Source organism: Talpa occidentalis, unplaced genomic scaffold, assembly GCF_014898055.3.
Source record: "Talpa occidentalis isolate TD23 unplaced genomic scaffold, MPIMG_talOcc4v2.1 talOcc4.13, whole genome shotgun sequence".
NCBI lineage: Eukaryota > Metazoa > Chordata > Mammalia > Eulipotyphla > Talpidae > Talpa > Talpa occidentalis.
The window spans coordinates 98,874,136-98,898,327 of record NW_023601322.1 but is presented as its reverse complement, the minus strand read 5'-3'; the positions used below and the strand labels follow the sequence as shown (position 1 = coordinate 98,898,327).

Sequence of the window (24,192 nt, the reverse complement as noted above, 5' to 3'; positions counted from 1 at the left end):
TATATGCGAACCAGACTGCCCTGCAGAACACCTTCAGTGGATATAGCAGTGAGCATCAGTGACTTCTCAACACCACTGTGCTCGGCCTGGGCTTAGGACAATGACAGGACTCGCTTGCAAAGTCAATGTCCCACCCTCTCAGGCCTCAACAGCTTGCAGAGTGCCTAAGTTACTGTTTCTGTACCTTCTGTGGGTGGTGATAACATCATTGCCTGAAGACCTACCCTCGGGTCCTTGTCTATTTGATTTTTTTTTTCCTGGATTACGATACCGACTTTCTTTTTTTAAAAATTGAGTTGATAATATGGAAGAGAGGAACTACTTCAGAAACATCAGTGATGGTCTTGTGGTTGACTACCCATACTGCCTAGAACCTTCCCAGACCTGAAACTAAAAACCCTCTCCCCACATCCTGCTGGTCCCCACATTCCTTCTTTTCCTACGTAATTTTCCTTCACTCACCACTCAGAGAGCGCCCTTTTTGTTCTCCTGACTGGTTTCTATCTTTGTGGAGACAATCTCATGGCTGAGAGTCTGTCTTCACCAACCTGGTTCGGTCAGTAACAAAATCAGAAAAAACAAAACGAAACATTTTTTTAAGTGTCAAAGAAATAAGCAAGAGAACTGTGCACTCACATTTATACCAATCACTGCTGACCAAATCTACTGGAATGTATTGAACATACTGAACTCCAACTAACTGTGACTTTAGGAAGACGGGATTATTTTGCCCTCATGATAACAAGTCTAAATGTGGACGGCTGTGAGTATTGGATAAGCAGCTCAGGGGTATCAGAGCCCGTAGTACCAGACCCCCGATCTTTCCTCAAGGACACAGGGTGGCTACAACTGTTCCATCACTCTACCTGTGATCGAGTATGGAAAAAGGCGTAAGATGGAAGCCATCTGTGATTACAACTTTTACTAGAAACGGCAAGCCTTTCCCAGAATCAACACCCCGCCACCCATCCCACCAAGAAGCCTCACTGCCAGGACTGGGATTACAGGGTACCCTAGCAGCAAAACAGACTAGAAAACCAGGATATAGAGTCCAGGACTATGACTGGCCAAGCCTAGCCCTGCCTTGAACAAAATAAGGGTTCTGCCTGGCAAGGCATGGCGTGGAGGTGGGAGTGTGAGGGAATGAACATGGAGACAGCAGCTATGTCCTCCCTGATCACTGACTGATTAAAAGTTCATTTTGAAAGAATTTATTTGCTATTTGCTATTTTTTTTTTTTTTAATTTTCTAGAGGCATGTCTTATTTATTTATTTATTTATTGTTTGTTTGTTTGTTTGATACATGCACTGGGTACAGTCAGAAGCGTGGGAGGGTGAGAGAATTCACCAGAGCCAGAGCGGGGAGCAGAGCAGGCAGAAGGACCGAAGGACACTGCTGAGGGGAGCAGCGGGCGGCAGGAGAGGTCTGCGCGCCATGTGGGACCCTCCTCTGGTGGCCGGGGAGCAGCCGGGGATCGAACCGGCTGCAGAGGCTGCAGGCAGCTTCGCAACCCAGCGCTCAACCGCTGCGCCACCGGGGAGGCCCGCTATTTGCTATTTTTAAGTTGACATTGAACTGACTGTGAATAAATAAAATGTATATCTACCACTGAATCCATAGTTGCTCTGTTACAGCTCTTCCCAAGTGGTGAAATTTAAAAATTACAGGAAAGCTTGCTATGATGCTGGTTTTGAAAATACAAACTTGTTGCAATGAAACTGGAACTAGGGAATTTCCTTATATGTGACTATCCACCCCTCGAAAAACTATATGAATGCAAAAGACTGTATCCAGATACCCTGAGTCACATGGGGGGTACCCAGTGCTCACACACACACCGTCAAACTGAATAGCAACCTCAGATCACCACCAGAGCTCAGAGCCCGCACCAGCCACCTCTGGGGGTGTCTTCCAGCACCCCACCTCTGCCCCATCAGCTGAGGTCTGCTTCCTCAGCAACCTGTGCTTCATTTTCAAGATGAAGGGCCATTAATGTTGTTCTATGCTTGTTCCTTTACCATGTCACGAGTGAACCTGTGCCAGCATTTTTATTTGTTTTACCACTTTTTTTTCAATTTTGCTATTTTTTTATTCAGGAACCCTTGGCATAGCACACTATTTGTGGTATGTTTGTGAGTATAGGTTCACACCTACACAGATGTATGCCAGCTTTTTGTGTAGTTTTGTCTCTGCTTTTTATGGGTCCCTGACAAAATTCTCAAGGGTGGTATCCTGAACACGCATCTCCCTGAGTCCTGCAGTTCTACTATACCTAACAGAGTGTGTCTCCTAGCTTCCAGGTGAACACACACACACACATACACACAGTTATATATAAACATGTATATGTGAAATATGTGATGTTAGAATACTACTGAGATGTTTTTAACATGAATTAAAAAAAAAGTTCCCTTCTTAGCAGTGAATGTGCCTTTAAAAGCATTTATGAAAAGTACTTGGGAAGGTGTGTTAAAAAAAGATTGCCAATTATATTAAATAAAACCCATTCAATGGGCCAAGCTATATATAGATGTCTCTAAAGTGGGTGCAGATTTGTCATTTCTCTTTGAAGATAATTATGCAAACTGTAGTCAGCCCACACAACCTAAGTTAGAAAAATGCTTTTTGTCTTTTTTTTCTCTTTATCCTGAATCATGAAGCACGATTCAGAAGGGGCAGTGTGAAGGTGAATTTTCACCATCCCGTTACACAAAAAGAGAAGCAATCTTCCTCCTTGGGGGCTTCCCTTTCTTTAACGAGGGCACACCAGACTCTGGGCATTCCCAGAGCTTATGAGAATTCCCCCTGGAGAAATCTCAGATAGGAGGAAAAACAACTGCATTAAAATTGCTGAAAGGCCCATCACTCTGCTTTCCCCCCACCAGCCCGTCCCATCCTGCCCAGTGTCTCTTCTCACGGAGCTGCCTTCTGGGGGTACACTGTCCATCTATGAAAGGGATGGGAGGAGACCATTGGGCAACACCATCTGAACATGGTGCTGCCTCCTAAGAATCAGGACTGGGAAGGTCAGGGAGGGATGGTGAGAGGAAAGGAGGGATTGCAAGGCCTCTGTGGAAGCCCCTCCTCACAGAGCCTGGGCATGACCACAGGCAAAGCCCTGCCTCCTCAGAATGCAGATCTGGGATCCAGATCCAGATCCTGGTTCGCAACCTCAGTTTTCAGTAAATAACCTCAGAATGTTGATGCTTAAGGCAGAAGCCTGACTTAGTCCTTCCAGATGATTCCGCACTGCTATGATGCAAATGCAAATCCCCATAGTCCCACACCAGATCCCAGGTCACAAGTGAGTGACTCCCTCTAAAGCTGCAAGCTGCACACCAGCCTGTCTACCTCCACAGCAGACCACAGCAGCTACCTGCACAGGTACCTGTACATGCACCTGTACATACCCCAGGCACACCTTAAGCCCGGAGGCTGCAGGTGGCCCTCCTGCCTGCTTCCTCCTGCCTCACCTGGCTCACCTTCCTTCCCCCAACCCCCAGCCTTGCCCCACACAATGGGATTTTTGTTTGCCTCAGAGCATGTGATAGGCGGCCCCTGCTTTGCCTAGCTTGGCGCTGCAGGTCTCTCAGGTAACAGGTGGCAGTTTCCCCTGTTGGATTCTAGGTATAAAAAAGAATGACCTCATAGGGGTGGAGCGCTGGGACTCCGCAGAGGTGGCAGTCACAGCCAGAGCCGCCTGGAGTGGAGCCGGGTAGCTAGTGGGGACAGCTCACCTGGGCACCTGGTGCCTTGAACCTGCACGCCGAGGCCCCAGAGTGACCAGCCCCTGCAGCCGCTCTTGACTCAGATGGAGCCCAAGGAAGCCACTGAGAAAGAATGCCTGAGCACCAAGAAAAAGAACCTGACCTTCTTGAGGCCCAGGCTCTACATGCTGGAGAGAAGGAAGACGGACACTGTGGTTGAGAGCAGTGTGGTGGGGGACCGCTCTGGTCCCCTGAGGAGAAGCCAGTCAGACAGGACCGAGTACAGCCAGAAACTGCAAGGTAACCAAAGAGCCTCGCTGCCCGGCACTGCACCCCAGCGCTTCCCCTGCTGTTGTTGCATTTTCAAAGAGCACATATAAGGTAGAGGAGACTATTACCCCTCCCTAAGGAGGAAAATAAGGAAATGAAAGGAAATGTAATTCAGACATTATAGGAACAAGCCACTATGTGCTCCAATAGTTAACTAGTCAGTTCCAAATTATTCTTAGCATTGTTGGTTTTTATTTCTGGTGAGAATTATGTCTTTTTCTGCTTCCTTCCCTCTTCCACCCAACTTAACCAGAAAGCAACTGATTTAGGACTCCACAAAAGACAGTTGATCTTAATGGACAGATGTCACACCATGAGAGTGGCAGGTAGTTGTGCTGACCCGTGGCCGCGGTTACCTGTAACAGGGGGCAGGAAACTGCAATCACAGCTATGCGAATGGGTGGTATACTGTCAGCAGAGGGTATAATGGGATTTGTTGAAAATCACTAAGGGGTTCATTCCTTTAGAGTAAATCAAATAAGCCAAATATGGTAAGAGACGTTTAGCATACTGAGATGGAATGACTTTTGAATTAGGACTGCAGATTATTCTGTGATGGTTACCAGGTAATTGGGCACCATTTTTTTTTAAGATTTAGTTAGTTAGTTAGTTAGTTATACAAGAACCAGGGTACAGGCCAGATTCGAGGGAAGGTGAGAGGATTCACCAGAGACAGAGCAGGGAACAGAACAGGCAGACTGATGAAATACACCACTGAGGGGAGCAGCTGGCGCGACAGGAGAGGTCTGCCGCGCCATGCGGGACCCTCGCAGGCCGGCCAGCTGGGATCAAACCAGCGCTGCAGAGGGTGCAGACAGCTTCACAGCACTGGGCTCAACTGCCTGCTCCACCAGGGAAGGCCCTGGGCACCATTATTAAATATATCCTCTGTTGCAGACTCTCTATCCTTTCCACCCACCCACCCTTTGAGTTTCTCCCTTTCTTGAAGAAGGTCATTTTTTTCTAGTAAGCTTCATTCTGAAGCTGTTATTGTGTGTGTGTTAAGTGTGTCCTGCAGTCCCTGTCATGTGGTGCCCAGGGCCTTTTTCCCCTGCTATGCACACATGGTGTGTGAGTCTCATGCATGCCCCCACTACCCACCAGGAACAGCCATTCTGCACCCAAAAAGCTACTGAGAGGCTAAAAGGTCAATAAAAGATACTTGCACTTCGCAGGTCTCTTTTCTCAAAAAAAAGAAATGTTTGGACTTAGCTATGCAAATTAATTACATGAAATAAATTTAAATGAACTCTAAAAATTCCTACAGTGAGTTAGTGCTTTGAAAAAATCCTGATGGCTCAGGATTAAACTGCAGAGTCAAGTCTTATTCTTCAAGATTTTTTTTTTTTAATGAGGAAGGCACATTGTTTGATCTCTGGAATTAATTATTCTCAAGGCAGTGGATAACTTGGAAATAATGTAAAATTTAAAGTCATATACATATAAAGACTAATTTGGGCTCTTCAATTCATTTCTGCAAAACATTGAACAAATTACTTAAACTCTCTGAGTCTCAGTTTTCCTATCTGTGAAAGCAAATGGTATACTGTCAGCAGATGGTATAATGGCATTTGTTGGAAATCACTTAGGAATTCATTCCTTAAGAGTAAATCGGGTAACATCCAAATATGGCAAGAATTGCCATATATAGTTGCTGGGAGAATTAAATGAAATAATCGCATGAAACACCTAGAAGACTGGCTGGCCATGGAAAGTGCTTAGTAAACATTCCTTATTTTCAACTTCAGGGCCGTAATGATAGAATAGGTCCTGCCCTCTATTAATACTAATTTACTGATCTACTAATCTATTTCAACTCTTTGCTGTTCTTTGATGAAGAGCCTACATATAGAAATTCAGGAAAAGACACTGCTTTATCCCCAGCACACGTCTCTTCCATCTGAGATTCCCTAATTCAGCATCTTTTTGGTTGAGATTTTTAATTAGCAAAATAAAAATGGAAACTGCTTTTTTGCTCTTCACTCCCTAAATGTAACTTAAAAAGTGAGTGGCCATGGAATACAGCCCACTGGTCACTGCATGCTCTGTGGAGGGCTCGGCTTGTGCCCTCTGGATTCTTGGTCTCCCTGTGACTGGGACGATCTTATTGAAGGACAAAGGACAGACTCCAGAGTGAATGTTGCTAGAACTGTCTGTGGTGCAGAACAATCATCAGGGAGTGCGGAGCAGCACTGCAGAGCTGTAGTGATAGGCTGGCCTCCTGAGTAGTCACAATCCAATTCTGACAGCACCTCTGGCAGAACTTTTGAGGAGATGCTGCTGTAATTGCTTTGGCAACAACAGGAGGTGTTTCCTCATTAAGATTCAAAGCAATCAGTTCCTTGGGTTTGCCAGGCCTTACACTAGCCATTACCATGCAAGTGACCTCACATCACCTCAAGAAGCACTTTCCGAGTGAAATGCCAGGGTGCTTCCTCTGCCAGTCTTGGAATAACAGTTCTACTGAGTGAGCCTTGAGCAATGGGGAGGGCTGAGAGAGGTCAGTGTGGGCTCCCGTGGCCAGCAGCTTGGGGTGTGTAGCTGGGTATCCTCCCGTGCTGTGCTGCTATTTGCCTGATATAGCCCATGGCTTTTGTCTCTGGAAGCAAGTTCTGAGTTCTGGGAAACATGGGTCTTTTCTGGTGCCCCTGGACCACCTCCGACTCGTGCTTTACACAACTCAAATTTAGTTGTGAATCCTAAATTGTAATTTAAAAAAATAATGGTACACCAGGAGAGAGCTACTGGAAAAAAGAAAGAACATGGTTCTCATGAGCATATCAGGAACTTGGTGGAAGGCCATGATCACATCAACACAGTCATTCCATGAACCTTCAGGCTGTGTAGTAACAGTTGTAGCCTGCTGCTGCCAGTGGCCCTTTAAGTGCTTCAGTGGATTCAATCAGTTCATTGGCATTTATGGAGGATGTTATCTGGTAGATACGTACCAGGAATTGCAATTATGAGATCATTAAGGAAAAAGGTCTGACCTTGTCCCCAAAGGGTCTTAATGTCTCATTGGGAAAGAGAAGACAGGTGCCCCAAAGTGGCATGATGGAGTGAGAGGTGGATCATACCCACCTGGGGGGAATGGTGTGTTCAGGGTCAGGGGGAGGAGCTCCCAGGAACACTCCCAGGACACGATAAGTGGGGCTGGGGAAGGCTCAGAATGGAGAGAGGAAGGTATTTTGACTTCATCACTGTACCTATCTCTGTCTGAAATGATGTGGTTTGCTTGTTTACTGCCTATTCCTGACTCTTCTTTCCTCTCATCCCCACTCCACGAAAGATGCTCTCTATGGTAGTAAGGCAAAGGTGCCCAGCCCACAGTGAGTGGCAGGGACCATCAAAATCAAGTGAAGGCCTTGAATGATCTGACCACCCAGGGAACTAGGCTGAGAAAAGGCCCCCAGGCCTGAATTAAGAGTCCCTGGGTCATCCTGTGTGAGGATACAGGTCTCCATTAATAAAGATGATTCTTCAGTAAAAAGAAACATACCACAGACAAAAATGTACAGAATTATTTAAATAAGAAATGATTCTTGGTGGAAGCCTATCTCGTTGCTGACTCTACCTTTTCTATACACGAGGCCACACCCTAATACCACCCTCTCCCATTCACTATGTGCCACCTACCCTGGCTTAGCTTTCAAGTTGCTCTACCACTTCCTGCCATTTTGCTAGCAGCACAGTGAGTGACTGAAGCTGGTGAATTTACTGGTCAGTAGTAAAAGCTCATTTCTTTGGGAAAGGATTTTGTATAGGATCATGTACATGAACTCTGCCTTTGAAATTTGGTTATATTTTTTTTTTAAAAAGATTTATTTATACAAGAACAGGGGTACAGGCCAGATGCATGGGAGGGTAAGAGGATTCACCAGAGACAGAGCGGGGAACAGAACAGGCAGACTGACGAAATACACTGCCGAGGGGAGCAGTAGGCGAGACAGGAGAGGTCTGCCACGCCATGTGGGATTCTCGCTGGCCGGCCAGGATCAAACCCGGGCTACAGAGGCTGCGACAGCTTCACGGTGCGGCACTCAACTGCCTGCACCACTGAGAGGTTGCCTAGTTTTAACAGCTATATGCATGTGAGTCTCTGTTTACACAGATTATTTACCTATCACCTATCTATCTGTGACACACAGATGCAAGTATGAGTGTGTGTGTGTCACACAGTTCTGAAGTGGTTCAATTTTTTATAAAAATTTTAAGAACATTTAGCAGTCTTGTCGGAAAACCCCGTATGGTTGATGTACAGACGTGATAGGCCTCCTCTCAGCATGGGTGCTTTGGACTTCATATTTAATTCACAAGTTTGGGCACAAATTCACAAGTTTGGGCACAGTCCCCAGGTGACAGTCTGTGCAGGGAGGCCTTGGGGGGATGTTACATTATGAGGCTAACCTCTTGATCAGTGTCCCTATAAGAAGAGACACAAGAGCTCTTGCTCCCTCTCTCCCTGTTCTCCACCCCATAATATTAAAAAAGACAACCAGCTGCCATCCAAGAAGGGGTCAGTTCCAGGTCTACCAGCACCTTGATCTTGGACTTCTCAGCTTCCAGAACTGCGAAAAATAAATGCTCTATGTCTAAGCAGCCCAGCCTATGGTCTATTTGATATAGCAGCCCAAACTAACTAAGCCAGTGGGTCAGTTACTTTAATCCTCTATGGCCACAATGAGCCTCTGATGAGTATCAGTGAAAGAGCAAGTGACGGGGTGGGTACTAGGCCATTACTTGCTGCAAGTCCCAAGGCAGCTCTCCAACCCACAGTAGGTCATGTGCATTGTTTTTCTGTGAGGGTTATCTTATTCTTGCTACAAAAGGATTGATTGGTTATTTTTGTTAAAGCCAAAAGTTTTCTTCTTACAATTATAACAATGCACCTAGTGCATTGTGTTGTGCATTGTGCACTGTCTAGTGAAGAATAACATATTTTGGTATATGTGGACCATTGGCTCAAATAAGAAGTCAGACTTGGTAAGACTATGGGAACATTTAAATCTGTGATGATTTTTAAGGCTACAGACTCACCTGTAAGTGAGCAGGAGGAGCTGTTAACACTGGCGGGTTTGGTAGGGTTTGCTCAAGGCCAGTGAAGGGTGGGATCATCTACCGCCCTGCTGTGCGGGCATCAAGCTGAGGTGCTGCCTACTCTCTGAGTGCTAACTCCTAGCCCTTCACCTGCCTCAGCACACCCTTTTACCACAAGGGGAAGTACTGAGATCGGTAATGTGACACCAGGACAAATAAGGTGTGTTTCGCAGCTGGAAGGGCAAATCTTCAGAAAGGTCAGGCACTTTTAAAACTCAGTAATTCCCACCTCACATCACATGCACATGCATACAAAGGGAAGCACGATATTTTACTTTCCTTCTTTTTCAATAAAGATATTTTGCAGTTTTTAGAAGAGACATTCGTACCAAATAAAGTGGAAGGCCCAGAAATCAAGAAAGCAAACACAGCTTCTAATCATACTTTTTTGTCCAAAATGAACAGGTTATCAAAACATGAAAAGAGACATCAAAAAGGAGGAAAGAAGGGCCTCCCCGGTGGCGCAGCGGTTGAGCACTGGGTTGCGAAGCTGCCCGCAGCCTCTACAGTGCTGGTTGGATCCCCAGCTGCTCCCCGGCCACCAGAGGAGGGTCCCACAGGCACGCAGACCTCTCCTGCCGCCCGCTGCTTCCCCCAGCTGTGTACTTCGGTCCTTCTGCCTGCTCTGCTCCCCGCTCTGGCTCTGGTGAATTCTCTCACCTCCCGCGCTTCTGACTGCACCCAGTGCTTGTATAAATAAATAAATAAATAAATCTTACAAAAACAAAAACAAAAACAAAAACAACTCCCAGACATTTAAAAAATAAATAAATAAATAAAATAAATATTTTTTAAAAAAAGGAGGGAAGGAGAGGGAGAGAAGAGGGAAGATATACTAAGCATGAATAGAAATATACCTAAAATACTTGGTTTAAAAGAACCCCTTTTTATAGAACTCTTCTCGGCTCCATACTCACATTAACGTCAGTGCTGCTGTGGCTATCTCTCCATGAAGGTGAACTTCCTGCAAGAACTACTGTTCTTGTAAGCTCCATCACCTCACAGATACTGGGCTGCAGGTGTACAGCAACCCTCTGTGGCCCCCACTCCACCAAGTAGGTGAGGCATCCTTGGGGTCAAGTTTCTGACAATCTGGGACCCCATCCTCATTTTTAGACTAGGGTCAGAGTGTCTGGGACCATGGAACTTTCTGTTCTACAGGCCTGATACTGGCTATGAGGCCTCAAGACCCCTTGCCATCCCTTCCCAGTCTATCCTCCCCTGGCTGCTGTGGTTGCCAGTTGGACACCATGCCCACCAGGCCTCTCAGGGTGGCAGAGAACTGGCAGAGAAGGGGTCCAGCCTTCAGCTCTGGGGAAGTCTCCGTGAGCCACAGGGGCTCCCGCCAAATGTCAGCATGACATACTGAGGGACTGAAAAAAATCTAAATTTGAATTTTGTCGTCCACAGTGTTCCAGAGGGATGTTTGCCAAAATATAATACATTTCATTAATCAATATACCAGCTTGATAGCATGTTGGTCTGTTTGCACAGTTGCTTGAGCCGTCCCACCCCCACCCCCAACGGGAGGTTGCTCATGCATGGTTTTCAGCTGTAACCCTGGGTGAGGACACAGCTTCTATGCCAGGTTGTGGAGAGTGAAAGGGAAGGGCCGGGAAGGGGACAGGGAGTAAGTGTCATCTGCCAAGAACTATGTGAGTTAATGCGTTCACATGACTTGATCCCAATAGATTTTCAGTTCTGGTTTTATGCTTGAAAAGGTACACACGTAGGGGAGGAAAGGCCCTCCCTGATGCTCTTAGGTTGGAGAGCTGGGTCTGTGAAATGGACAGGCTGGACAACAGGGGAAAAGTGAATGCCCTGTTAAAAACAAGACAATAGGCCCCAAATGGTGTCGCTTATACAAAGCCCCAGGCTTCCAAACCAATGTAATCATAGTTTACCAGAAATGAACTCCAAAATCTCATAAGGGAATCTGCCCAGCTATCCCCTAAAGCAAGGGGACAATTGCCAAGACCAATCTGCTTTTTGTCCAGGGTAACTTCCTTGTCCATACCCTTCTGCTATACAAGTCTCATTTCCTGTGGCATTTTGGAGCTCCTTTCCATATGCTAGATTGGCTGTTATCTGCTTCGAAAATCATTAAATAAAGCCAAATCAGTTGAGTATTGTTTTTTGAAAACCTCCCAAAAGTGGTGAGATTTGAGAGCATATATGTTGTCTTAAGAGGGGAAGGGAAGAGGAGAGTAATTTTAGGCAAGATGAATGAGCCCATAGCAGAACAGATTGGCGCTATGGTTGTGACCCAGTTTCTCTGGTATGGGAGTGGCTTCAGTCTCCTCTCCTGCGATGAGTCCATCTTGCCCAGTTGATGAAACTCCAGGAAGAGGATGTATGACAACTGAGTTTCTTTCAGAGAATCTGTCTTTAGGCAGTGAGGGGGTGCAGAGAAAGCCTCTTCCAGCATCTGCTGCTTTTTCACATGTTCACTTCAAAATAATTAACCTACCAAAGTGGCCCATTTTGGAGAAGCAAGTCCTGAATTTCTTCAGGTGATAGCTTGGGTTTGAACTCAGGTACCTTAAATATTTGCAAAATGAAATGCATGTAGGTCACTGAGTTAACAGACATTTTATCCTCACGATTTGTTAGTAATGAAAAGTTGATGTCATTTGCTGGTTATGGCACAGGTCTGTAACTGGGTGATTTCCGTGGCTTCTATGGTAAGCTTGGTCTGCTGCCTTTTTCACTCTGGAATACACATTGTCTCTTTGGAATTATGACATTCCCCTGCCCGAGAGTCGCTATATAATAAATGGTTTTTGTCATTGTTTAATTGTCAGGAAACAAAATTACAAAATTAGGTAAAGCAAGTCCACCCTGTATTAATAATAACTTAATGATCTCCATTTTCCACATCCTTGAATATCTTGACACTATTTCTTTAATTTTTATGCCTGCTGCCATTTATTTATTTGCATCTCAAAAAAAACTTTTTATCCAAAAACCTGAACACTCTATTGTATCACTGTGGGGGTTGTGGGGTCTGCATTTGCAAGTGAAAAGAACGGAACAACATACTGGAAACAAGCTCTCTATCTGGGTAGGTGGTTTCCACAGCATTGTCTGAAGTCAGCCTAGATTGGGCGGCTTAACTTAAATGCTGCAGGAAAATAGAGTGTTATGATTAAAGGCCTTTGTCACAGTTTGTTCTGAACAATTTCTTTCTTGATTAATGAATCAGAGAATAAATAAGACTGCGGGAACAAGAGCTGACGCCCCTGACAGAGAATGTAATCTTGACTGTCTGACATCCAGCTCCCACTTCAGGGAAAAAAAACGTGAAGGCTTCAAGGCCATGTTCTCTAGCTACTGCTCTAAGTACCTGAGTCACACACATCCCCCCATCCCTCGCTCAAACCCCCACACAGAAATTGTCTTTCCTGAATGCCTCTTAACGCTGGGTCTCCAAGGCCAGTAAAGACTTCTGCTTCTGTCTTTGTTGTGAAATAGTTGATGAAGACATTGTGTGCCTCTCTCAGTGTCTGGGAGTTTTAGTCAAGGAAAAACTGCCTCTTTTTGAGAATTAGAACTTGTCTTCCTCCAAGATAAAAACAAGGAATTTACTGTATTTAGCTGCCTGGAGCTTAGAGTCTAATTTGTACCTGTTGTTATAGCAGCTGCTTCCCCTGCCTAAGAATGTCTTCCCTCAGATCTCTATACACATGGGTTCTAGCGATGAGGTCTCTGCTCACCTACTTGATGAACCCTTCTCTGAACCCTTCTGCCCAAAGAGGGGTAGGGAGGAAAAACTTTCTTTATCCTCTTAGGTTCGTTCTGTGGCTAAGACCTACCTGTGAGTTGAAATGACTAAAGACAAATAAACAAGAGGAAAATCACATAAATTTTACTTGATGTTAAGATTTTTATGTGATACAGAGAAGTATGAAAATCCCAAAGCAGCAGCTAGACCCAGGTGCTAACTAAACCATTTTAACAAAGAGCAGTAAATTGTAGAGATGTGCCAAGACAAAAGAGAAAGGTTAGCCTAGGGTGGTAAACCATAGGAAAGTGAACAGGAAATGTGTGGGGAACGAATGGAAGAGGGGACTAATGCAGTAAAGTCTGTTTGTCCGACTTGTACAGCCTGATATCAGCTCCCCAGCTTCAGGGGAAGGGAAATGTCCTCCTCTTCCCGATACAGGGATATTTCTCCCAGGAGATGCAGACCTTGCTTTAAGGTAGAAAGGGGGAGAGTAAAAGGCCCTACCCGCATCTGCTGTTTCTCAGTTGATTTCAGCTCACATCGTCAATATGCCAACACAGCATAATTTGGGGATATATTCTGATCCTCTTCAGAGGCATTCACATACTTACTGCTCCCTGAAATCATGCTTTTCTATTTTTGCCTTCTCCATCCATTTGAATATAATTCTTTTGGGGAGTAGATTACTTTTAGCATTTAAACATTGCAAATATTAAGGTAAATGCTCAATGACTATCAGTGATTAAAAAACATTCAACAACTGATTCAATATTGATCCTTAAGATTACATATTTGGGCCTCCCTGGTGGCGTAGGCGGTTGAGTGCAGTGCTGTGAAGCTGTCCGCAGCCTCTGCAGTGGGAGTTCGATCCCGGCAGGCTGGAGAGATACCCACATGGCACGGCAGGCCTCTAATATCTAGTATCTCAGTCAGTCTGCCTGTTCTGTTCCCCGCTCTGCCTCTGGTGAACCCTCTCACCCTCCCGCACATCTGACCTGTACCCCGCCCGGTTCTTGTATGTATAAATAAATAAATCTTAAAAAAAAAGACAGTGCTTTAAAAAAAAGATTACATATTTGTCTTTATAATTGGTCATTCTCATCTCCTCTCTACTTAACCACAGCCCACTTTGAGATTAGCTGCTCTAAGTTCTTTTTCTGTAAAGAGGGAATATAAGTAATTAATTAACTTAAAACTCCAAGAAAACAGAAAGAATTTCTTGATTAAACAAAATAGGGTCTCAGTTTTAATAACGATATCCAAAGAGCATTTGCTAGGTATTAGTAAGTACCAGATATTGATCAGATTCCCAGAATATAAAAATAAATCAGAAGCTTGCCATGAGGAGGAGTTGAGTTATATCTCTAAAATGCCAAAAGAAGCTGCTTCTTCGCCTTCTGGCTAAGATCAAGTGTAGTATCTGTTTTTATCAGCTTATAGTGTCAAAACAAAAAAACACTGACATCTCAATCTTGAAATCTTTTTTGGTTTTGGGTTGGGGGGAGGGAGATGGCAGAGAGGATTCTAGACAGACAACATGCCCATGAACACAGCATTGGCAATAAAATATGGTTTTCCTGTTGAGGGCTCACCAGTGAAAGAGACGATACTAACCAAGGAGCATGTCTGCAAGGTACATGGCACATTATGTCACCTCATGCTCTTAACTTTGCAAAGAAGTTATTTTCGCATCTCTATAGACGATGAAAGTAAGGCTAAGAGCAGCACAGGTGGCGCCCGGCGGACACATGACTAGTCAGTGAGGACAGACCTAAAGTGGCAAGGACAGTTTACAGACGTCTGCCTGCTTGGCTCCATGGTCCATGCTTTTCGACTACTATGTACTCTGCACTGCTCTAACCTCAATTTTTAGTGCTAGTACCTGCTGTGTGTGTGTGTGTGTGTGTGTGTGTGTGTGTAAAAGGAAGTAATTGATTTTGATAAAATTTTGATCAATACTCAAAAAATCAAGAGATCATTAAGTTCTACCTGTACATGCAAATAAACGGTGGCCAACAAATATTTTCCAGAAGTTATATTTTATGCTTTTCAACAAAATGTCCTATGTAGATGAAGTTAGATATATGTGCCACCCTTAATGACGGGATACATTCTGAGAAACACATCGCTAGCTGTGCAAAGGCCACAGGGTACTTACACAAAAGGGAGGAAAGCCTATCGCACACCCGGGTGGTATGGCAAAGCAGTCCATCATCGACGGGGATGACCGTACAGTGCAATGAAGGATGTGCAGATCCACAAGAATTTCTTCTTCCATGTCTCTGCCCTGTGTACCTCTCTCCACCTCTAAGGCTCCAGCCCCAGTCCAGGCCACCAGCACCTGGGAGCTGAATTCCTGCAGGAGCCTCTGGTTCCACAGTAGCTTATAATCTCAGTGCACAATGCACAGGGGTCAGAACGACTGCTCAAGCTTGCATTCCAAGCCAGAGCATCCCCTGCTAAGACCCTCCAGGGGCCCCCTGCTGTTCAGAGAATGAAGTGCAAACTCCCTACCTTGGTCTTCTCCCCTTGGGTATACACTACGGCAACACACCAAGATGGTTCCAAATCCCAGGTCCTTGTGCTCACTCCTCCTTATTCCTGGAATATTCTCTCACCAGCTCTTCAATAACTAGCTTCTCTTCATCCTTCAGTTAAAAAAAAAAAAGAGTATTCCAAATTCAGTAGATTCTTCTAGATTCACTAAAATATTCCACTATAAAACTACAAATGCGCTTAACTGCATTATCTAGTCTTTGAAACCTGCCCCTCCTTGGTAACGACACAGCCAGAGTGGGAGGGTGTTTGGTGAAAAACTGGGTCATAGCTGCTCAGTTGCCCTCGGAGCTTCCTCATGTTCCGGGGGACAGTGTCCAAGCCCAGGGACAGCGAGGCCAGATGCTTCAAGACAATCCAATGTGAAAAGAAAAAATACCTTCTTACTTTTTAGTCTTACCCTTCCAAAATATTTGTTTTCTGTATTCTTTACGAAGTTCATAGTAGTGTAATACATGTCCTAGAGATATATGCTCAAAGCTTTCGGATACATTATCAAAAAATCTTGGGGTGAAATTCTGACCCAAGCTATGACATGGAAGAACCCTGAAGACTCTGTGCTAACTGAAGCAAGCCAAAAGCAAAAGGACAAACCTGAGCTGCCAAGAGTGGCCAGGTTCATAGAGAGAAGTAGAACAGCCGCTGCCAGAGCCTGGGGTAAGGAGACCTGGAGTCCGCATTTAATGCGCACAGAATTTGGGTTGAAGGCCATCCTGCACCGCTTACTAGCTGAGTAGCACTTGTGCTTTGGACAGGGAGCCGTGGTGCCTGCTGTTCCTCAGCTGGAAAGAACGCCCGCATGCTGGGTGTCTTGTAACTACTCATCTTTTCAGGTCTGTCCTTCAGTCATCACACGCAACCATACTTGTTCATCACCTCTCCTACACATTTCAACTGTTATTTATAGGTCAACATCTCCTTCACTTGGCTGAACTTCAAGGAACGTGTGTACCTTTAGCATGTAGGAAAAGGCTGGCTTATACTCCAGAGCATGTCTGTCAAGTAAATGAGTAAATGAGTGAGTGAGTGAATGAATAAGCAAACAATAAATGGGAACATGGCAGTGGTGTGAATGCCCCAAATGGAGACCCTTTCCCTTGGTGGTTCCGCAGCTGCCAGGTCTTGGATCACTTCTTCACTAACTTCAGGGTCACGGCTCCTGGGTTTGGATAATGCAGACAAGGGCATTACTATCTCAATCATATCCCAGTCTTCTCTTCCTTAGAATGTGCTTTGTTAGATGACCCTTAACGATTCTGCCTCATTAGCTACAGCCTGCAAAAATCACATCTATCTTGTGGGGGGGCATTATTGAAATATAAGTTCGAATTTCTATAAAAAGCTATGGACAAAGAAATTATCTTTGTTCTGGTATAATCAAAGATCCTAAGTACAATGACCTTTTTTTTTTTTTTTTGAATGAAAACTATACATGTAAAAGCATAAATAATGTATTTGAAAATACTCTAAATACTCTAGAGTTGGACTTGCTTGGTGAGGACATGCCAGTCATACATATAGGACTGTCACTAAGTTACAGCGTTGCTACTGTATTCAAAACATTTCTGTGCAGAAAAAGTAAGATGTGAATTAGATGTCTTTTAATGGATGAATGCTTGGGAAGCAATATCAATTCTTCTCTGATGAAGATGAAGCTTCATCACAATACAATTGTCACTGAAACATTTTCTATGCATTTGATTTCTCCATAGGTAGAGTACCACCAACATATAAGTATAGTTTTTTTTTCAATGAATAATTAATCAAATAAGATTTTGATTTGGGGTAAACTGATCAGAAAAACTCAAGTCCTGTATCTATATGCTATGTTTTTATAAGTAGGTACAAATTAACAAGAAAACATATTCATGCCAGAACACGTCATAATGTGATCTGACCTTTCTGCACAGACGGGGTGGTGTGGAGGGTGTGCAGGGTCACAGTTTTGAGCAGGTGTTTGGGCCTGTGGCTGGCAGAAACCAAGCTGAATTAAGAATCTGTTTCAAGTGGTTGTGAGGAGCGCCAGACTTGCTTCTCCTTTGTCTAAAATGTGTAAAAAATGAAGAATGGTATGGTCCTACAACCAAAGCAGCATAAAGCATTCTGTGATGGAGAGGGGGCGAAAGCAACGACCTTCAAATAATGTAGCCACAAAATTACCTTTACCCTAAATTCATGCACAATTAGCAAACATCTATTTTCTGTTAAAGACAACGACGGGCTTGGTGGCCCCTCCGCAGCCTGACTTCCTCTCTCTGGGGTTCTGCTCAAGCACTACCCCATAACCAGGGCTCCTGTACCCACCCCATCCGCAGTGGCAACCCCTCCCCACCTCTGCACTGTGTGCCTTCAGAGCACCTATCCGTACCTGGCAGGATGTATGTTTCTGTATTCGTGGGCTTATCATTTCTCTTCCGTCACTGCAATGTAGGTTTCATAGAGACTGAGCTTTTTTTTTTTCTTTACATATTGCCAGGAAAGGATATCGAGGAAAGGATTTCAAGGCCAGCACTACTGTCATTTTGGGCTAGAGATGTTTTTATTTTGGGGGGTTGTGTTGTGCATCATAGGATGTTTGCAGCATCTCTTGCCTCGACCCACTAGACACCAGGAATATTCCACTCCCAACCGTAATAACCAAAAGTGAATCGAGAGGTGGCCAGAGGGCCCAGGGGGGCTTTGAGAGAAGTAAAATTGCCAGTTGAGGGCCACTGACCTAGTACAATGGGCACTCAGACTAGTGCAGTGAATGAACAGGTGGATTAAGGTCAGTAATTCTCATCAAGTCAAAAGTCTTAACAATGAAACATTTACAAAAGAAAACTACATGAAGACAGAATTTTGCCAAGTAAAGTTCCCTTTCTACTCGGGGCTTAACATCTGCCCTCTTTCACTCATCTTTTCCTGCTAAAGACTTTAAGTAAGGACATTTCCAGAAAGTGCCCATTTATTCCGCTCCTAATTGTTTGGGCTGCCCTGTGCTGATCACCGTAGGAGCCCGTGAATTCAAATCAATGCCACTTAAGTGTTTTTCAAGCTGGGGAAGCTTTGTTGAATTCCTTTTTGAAATCTACTTCTCTGCTTTCTGCAGCAATTAGCAGTCAGAGGAAATAAATCACAGCCCTTCAAATCAGGATAAAACATCTCCCTGCTCCAATGTTCGAGCTTTCAAATTCCGAGCAGCACAGAGCCAGTCCCTTCACAGCTTCACTTAATACTTCGCTGGCTCCTCTCCAAAACCTGTCTGACACACAATTATTTTCGACCTGTTTCACAGAGGCTTGCTCTATTCATCTTTCGATGGGGCGGATTTCCAGTGAAACTGATAAAAGATTTTACTGTGTGGAACTTAAGTCAGCAGGGCTCAATGCAATCTAAGTCAAGGGTTTGGGGCTTCTGGGAGCAGACGTGAAATACAGCTGCAAGAGGTTAGGAGGAATTGCTCACAGTCCTATCTGGGGGCCTGCTTGGAACAACCCCACAGCGAGAATGGTGCATGACGTCTGCACTGCCTGGCAGAAGGGGAAAAGGACAGGTGAGTGTAGGGGGTGACGGCCAGAAGCCTTGAGCTCAACTCGCAACTGTTATTTAAAGTGAAAGACTCTCTCTCCAGAATTAGCTTGCTTTTCTGTAACTGTGTTAAGACTGGGTAGACCCTGAATATCTCCTCCTGTGCTCTGTCCCCACGGCACCCCTTTCTTTCTTGGGCATACCACCCCATCCACCATCAGGCATCTAAGTAGTCTGGGCCCTCCTCCTCTACCCCTGGCATGGAAGGCTCACCAGGTTATGGCCATCATTTCAGCTCCTGCATTTCTCAAGCTGGTCAGTTGCTTCATCCTGTGGGCATCGAGACTAAGCTGTCTCCATCCTCCCTCTCCAACAGAACTGCCCAGTTCAAGGACACCTCTCTGACTCCCTGACTTAAGCTTCACTTGTTGAGAGAAGGGACTAGTATCTTTTCATACTATGTATGCAATACGAAGCATAGAATCAGCTCAAAACCAATTCATAATTTAAAAGTTGACAGATACAATTACAATTAACTCTTAAAACTATGAAATTTGTGAAATGGCTAGTTTATCTTCAAATTCTCATTACTTTCACTTCTTATTTAATTAAGAATAAATTTGGTTACTTGTGGGAGTTCAGGATAATCCTGGGGGTTAGGGTGAGGGCAGATGCTATTATGCAAAACCTTAAGGTTGGTATATGAAAAGACCAGCCCCAACTCTTTCTTATTAAGAGGTCAGTGAGGTTACATGGAAAGCAAAGAAACAAAACAAAGGAACAACCAAAACCCTAGAAATCTTACTGAAAAATTGAGGCTGGTGTGGGGGGAAGGACTCAGTGGTCTATGGTAGAGGGTTATGGGTACCTAATGGTGGGTATGGTCTGGTATCATACATCTGAAGAGATGCGATCCTGTCCCCCTAAATCACACATAGTATTGTAAAACAATGTTAACCTCAATAAAATACAATTAAAAAAACATTAATGATGGTTCAATATAATTACAGAAATTAAAATCCATAATTATTTATTGGTAGTAACTGGTAAATAATACAGCTAGGAAACTTAGTCTAGGGTTTTTAAAGTAATGATGAGCTGTGCACTTTGGCAGGGGATAAGTTCTATTTTAGTTATCTTCTTTCTCTTTTGACTTTCCTAAGAAGCACACCTTTTCAGTGAGTTTCTCAGAACTGTATTCGAGTTAGTGATTTAGCTTCAGTGGAAGTGGGAAAGAATCAGTAAATTCAGGGGTTTATATTATGCCAAACAGCATGCAAGGGCTACCTCCCCACCTCATTAGAATTCCTCGTGAGCATAGCTCTGACACTGAAGAGACTTTGTCTAAGTCCTGGCTGCTTCACTTTTCCCTAGAGCAGGTCCAGAGCCACAAATAGTTCTTTCTTTCTTTCTTTTTTTTTTTTTTTTTTAAGATTTATTTATTTATTTATACAAGCACTGGGTACAGTCAGAAGCGCGGGAGGGTAAGAGAATTCACCAGAGCCACCTGGGAGCAGAGCAGGCAGACCGACGAAATACACTGCTGAGGGGAGCAGCGGGTGCAGCAGGAGAGGTCTGCGCACCATGTGGGACCCTCGCCAGGCAGCTGGGGATCGAACCGGCACTGCAGAGGCTGCTGGCAGCTTCCCAACCCAGCACTCAACCGCTGCGCCACCAGGGGAGACCCAATAGTTCTTTCTTGACGGATGCTCAGTCACCTCCTGCCCTTGGAATATGTGCATGGGGGAAAAGCAGGTGCAGCTGTTCAGAAGCACATACAGAAAACTGGGAGGTAAATCATGGTCATAATGCCTGGCATATTTTGAGAGACTCTTATGGGTCAGACACTGAGTTAAGCCATTTCCCTGCTTAATCACAGTTCTCACAACCTCCCAGCTCTGGTTAAAATGCAGGCTTAGGAGCCAGACAGGCTGGGGTTTGATTCCACTTATTGTGGCCTGACCTCAGAACTCACCTCTGTGCATTTCAGCTCCTTCACATGTAAAAAGAGGAAGGGAATAAAAAAGATTTACCTTAGAGTCTTTGTGACGAACAAAGACCTAATACAAGACAAGTTTAGTACCTAGCACAAAGTGGGACTCAAAACGTGAGCTCTTCTTATTAACCCTGTAGATGAAGCAATTTGGTGAAGCCAAGGTCACACAGCAAGTGGGTGGTGAAGCCAGAGCAGATATGTCTTCCTGAGGTACAACACAATTTCACTGATATAATACAGGGTTCTGCACACAAGATAAATTATTGGTGGGGGTGATGAGGAGAGCCAGGTCTCCCAGCTACCACCTTTATGAAGATACAGATGAGAACCAGCTCTTCTAGAGGCTCTCAGTTAGGTTTCACCTATATTACTGAGTCCAGTTTCCTCATCTCTAAAATTAGAGTAAAACTCCATTTTCATTGTTGTGAGGGACGATCATCAATAATATATATATTTTAATAACTGGTACGTAATAGTTACTTGAAAACTGTTGCTCTTCTTATAGGCTACTTATAGGCTACTTATAAGAAGCTTATAGGCTTCTTATAGGCTATATTGTTATCAAAATAACTGCAGTAATACATAATGCTCTAATGTCACATATACTGCTTTAAGAATATGCACTTCTGGTGGCACAAGGAGTTAGAACACAGCACTATGAAGCAACCCGCAGCCTCTGCAGCACAAGTTCGATGCCTGGCCAGGGAGCTACCCACATGGTGCAGCAGACCTCTCCTGTATCGCCCGCTGCTCCCCTCAGCAGCGTATTTCAGACAATCTGTTCTGCTCCCCATTCCATCTCTGGTGAATCCTCCCACCCCTCCACACCTCTGGCCTGTACCCCAGCTCTTGTATGCTTAAATAAATAAATCTTTAGGGAAAAAATATGCACTTCTATAAGGTTATCATTCAGCCTTAAAAAAGAAATTCTGACACATGCTAAAACATGTCAGAATCTTGAAGGCTCTATGCAAAATGAAATAAGCTAGACACCAAAGCACAAATATATGCTTCCACTTACACAAGGGACCTATCGTAGCCACATACAGAGACAAACTAGAGGGTGGGCTGGGCAGCGATGCCCCTGGGGCTCTTTGCTCACTATCTGGTCACCTATTCTTCTAAACATGGCAGTGGCAAAGAAAAGGAAGCACTGGTAGTGATTTATCAAACACTGCAGAGAAGTCAAACATGTCTCAGTCTTTTGCAGATACATTACGAAAAAAGACTTTAGCTAGTGAATATCTAAAAATGCTTAAAGAGAACAGGGAAGATGAGAAACAGAGCAACAACAACGATGAAAGTCGTGATGATGAAGCAGAATACTAAACCAAAATAGATGTGCTTAAAAATCAGCCTGATGATGAGGGCCCTCCTAGAGTGGGCCCTCCTGGGTTAGCTCCAGGGCTAGGAAAGAAGCACAGTTGTGCTTCTGGAGTCTCTTCTCAGATGTTTGCAGTCTCTGCTGGCTGGGACAGGGCATCTAGCAGGCTGCGCGCCAGATCACGGTACCTTTGACAGGCCCACCAGTGGGAGGGAGCAAGGAAGAAGGAGCATGGTGGCACCGCCAGCCACCTGCTGCAGCTGCAGGCTGCGAGGCAGCGATGCTCCTGGGGGACTTCTAAATTCACAGGTAGATTCTGAAGAGCTTCTGAATCAGTGTATAAATTCATATACATGTATTTTTTAATTAATTCTTGTAGCAACTAGGTCTAGTGTTGGCTAAATGTAGAGTTTACGGGTAGCACGTTACATTTGAGGTTTTGTATTTCAAGGAAGTTTGACAATTTGTCCAAATTGCATTTTTTTCCTCTAGAAACAAATTTCCCTTTTTTATTAAAGAAAAAAAGAAAGATGGGGGCTACCAGAGACCAAAGGGAGGAGGGCAGGGGCATAACTGTTTAATGGGGGTGCAGTTCCGGTTAGCAAGATGAACAAATTATGGAGGGGATGATGGCCTTGGCGTGCAGCAGTGTGAAAGCCCTTATGCAGCTGAACTGTACACTCTAAAATTGTGAACAAGGGAAATTTCCTGCTTTGTATTTTTTAACACAATAAAAAATGGAGGGGAGGCGTGAGAATTTATCCTGCTGTAAGAGGAAAACATTACCATTAACATTACTGAAATGAAAATCACAGTCTTGAGATTAGTTCCTGCTTCATGAGTAATACTTGTCGAATTCCACCAAGATGTCACTTTAGGGTTTATATTTTATGAGTGAGAAGGTGTGCGTGACTATTCTTATCCACAGTATACGTTCCTCTTTGAACTGGCAGGTGAGTATTAGTCAATGTAGGCATCGCTCTAACAATGCTGTCAGAGGAGAAATAACATGGTTGTGACACCAGGAGAAGAGTTTTATTATACACATTACCTTGAAATAACACTTTTGCCAGGAGATTCAAAGCAGCATGCATGTGGTGTGTGATAGAAAGACGCCAAGCTAAACTGCATTAGTCATGTGCGCTCGTGATAGATAGAGCCCAACAGCCCGGAGATACGGGGATATAATTAACTAGGAAGGTCACTCCATCACCAGCATCCTTTTTGGAATAGAGATGTATTCAGTTATGCTGTTTACTCTAGTTATACTTAGACTGCTCATTTTTATGAACTTTCCTTTCTATGTGATTTTTAAAACTCCTTTAAAGCCATTTTTTTTGAAGAAGAAGGTCTGTTCTGTTTATATGGCCTTGTACTCCAAACCCAAATCAAAACCATTTTGAATTTAAAAACACGACTCACTTCTGACACTGAAACTTTTCCCTCTCTTTTTCAGCTACTATAATAAAGTTTGGGGGAAAAGTTTGTTTAAAAATACAAACCCCAACACTAACTGCTATATGTACACTTATAGTGAAGCACCAGGCTCTCCCACACAGACACCCAGTCCAGTCAAGCTCTCTGCAGTCCCAACCCAGCTCCATCCTGACTTTCCTGAGGGTTGCACCCTCTATTTTCTCTTCTGTGCACGCAGCTGTGGCCACTTCAGAGCCATCTGTCTTCTGAGAGGCTGGTAACTCTAAAAGCAGGTGATAACTGCCCTAAAGAGTGGGAAAACTGGAGTAGAAAGGCAATTTCCATTGCCAATCTGTGGAAACCAATGACTCTGATGCTGTCTCAAAGATCCCTTGGAGTCCCCAAACATTGCTTCTGTAAGTCCAGCTTCTTGAGGCCACTGGAATGGTTCCCATTATTCTGTAACAGGTGAAGAAGCTGAGGCCTGGGATGGCTAACTTGTCTGCCAGGTTCCACGACCCAGAATGG

At 44.3% G+C, this 24,192-nt stretch overlaps 2 protein-coding genes and 1 pseudogene across 2 annotated transcripts in view; 2 read left to right on the top strand and 1 right to left on the bottom strand.

Moving 5' to 3' along the window:
• Positions 1 to 15,507, bottom strand: part of PPA2 (inorganic pyrophosphatase 2) — a 119,134-nt gene extending 103,627 nt beyond the window's left edge. Inside the window, exon 1 of the mRNA XM_037509602.2 lies at positions 15,377 to 15,507. The gene's annotated coding sequence lies outside the window, so the exon portion shown is untranslated. The remainder of the gene's footprint in view (positions 1 to 15,376) is intronic.
• ARHGEF38 (Rho guanine nucleotide exchange factor 38) overlaps positions 3,813 to 24,192 on the top strand; it is a 98,102-nt gene continuing 77,722 nt past the window's right edge. The window contains exon 1 of the mRNA XM_037509603.1: positions 3,813 to 4,008. Coding sequence (XP_037365500.1) covers positions 3,813 to 4,008 — 196 coding nt within the window. The remainder of the gene's footprint in view (positions 4,009 to 24,192) is intronic.
• On the top strand, positions 14,244 to 14,390 carry LOC119243884 (U2 spliceosomal RNA; annotated as a pseudogene).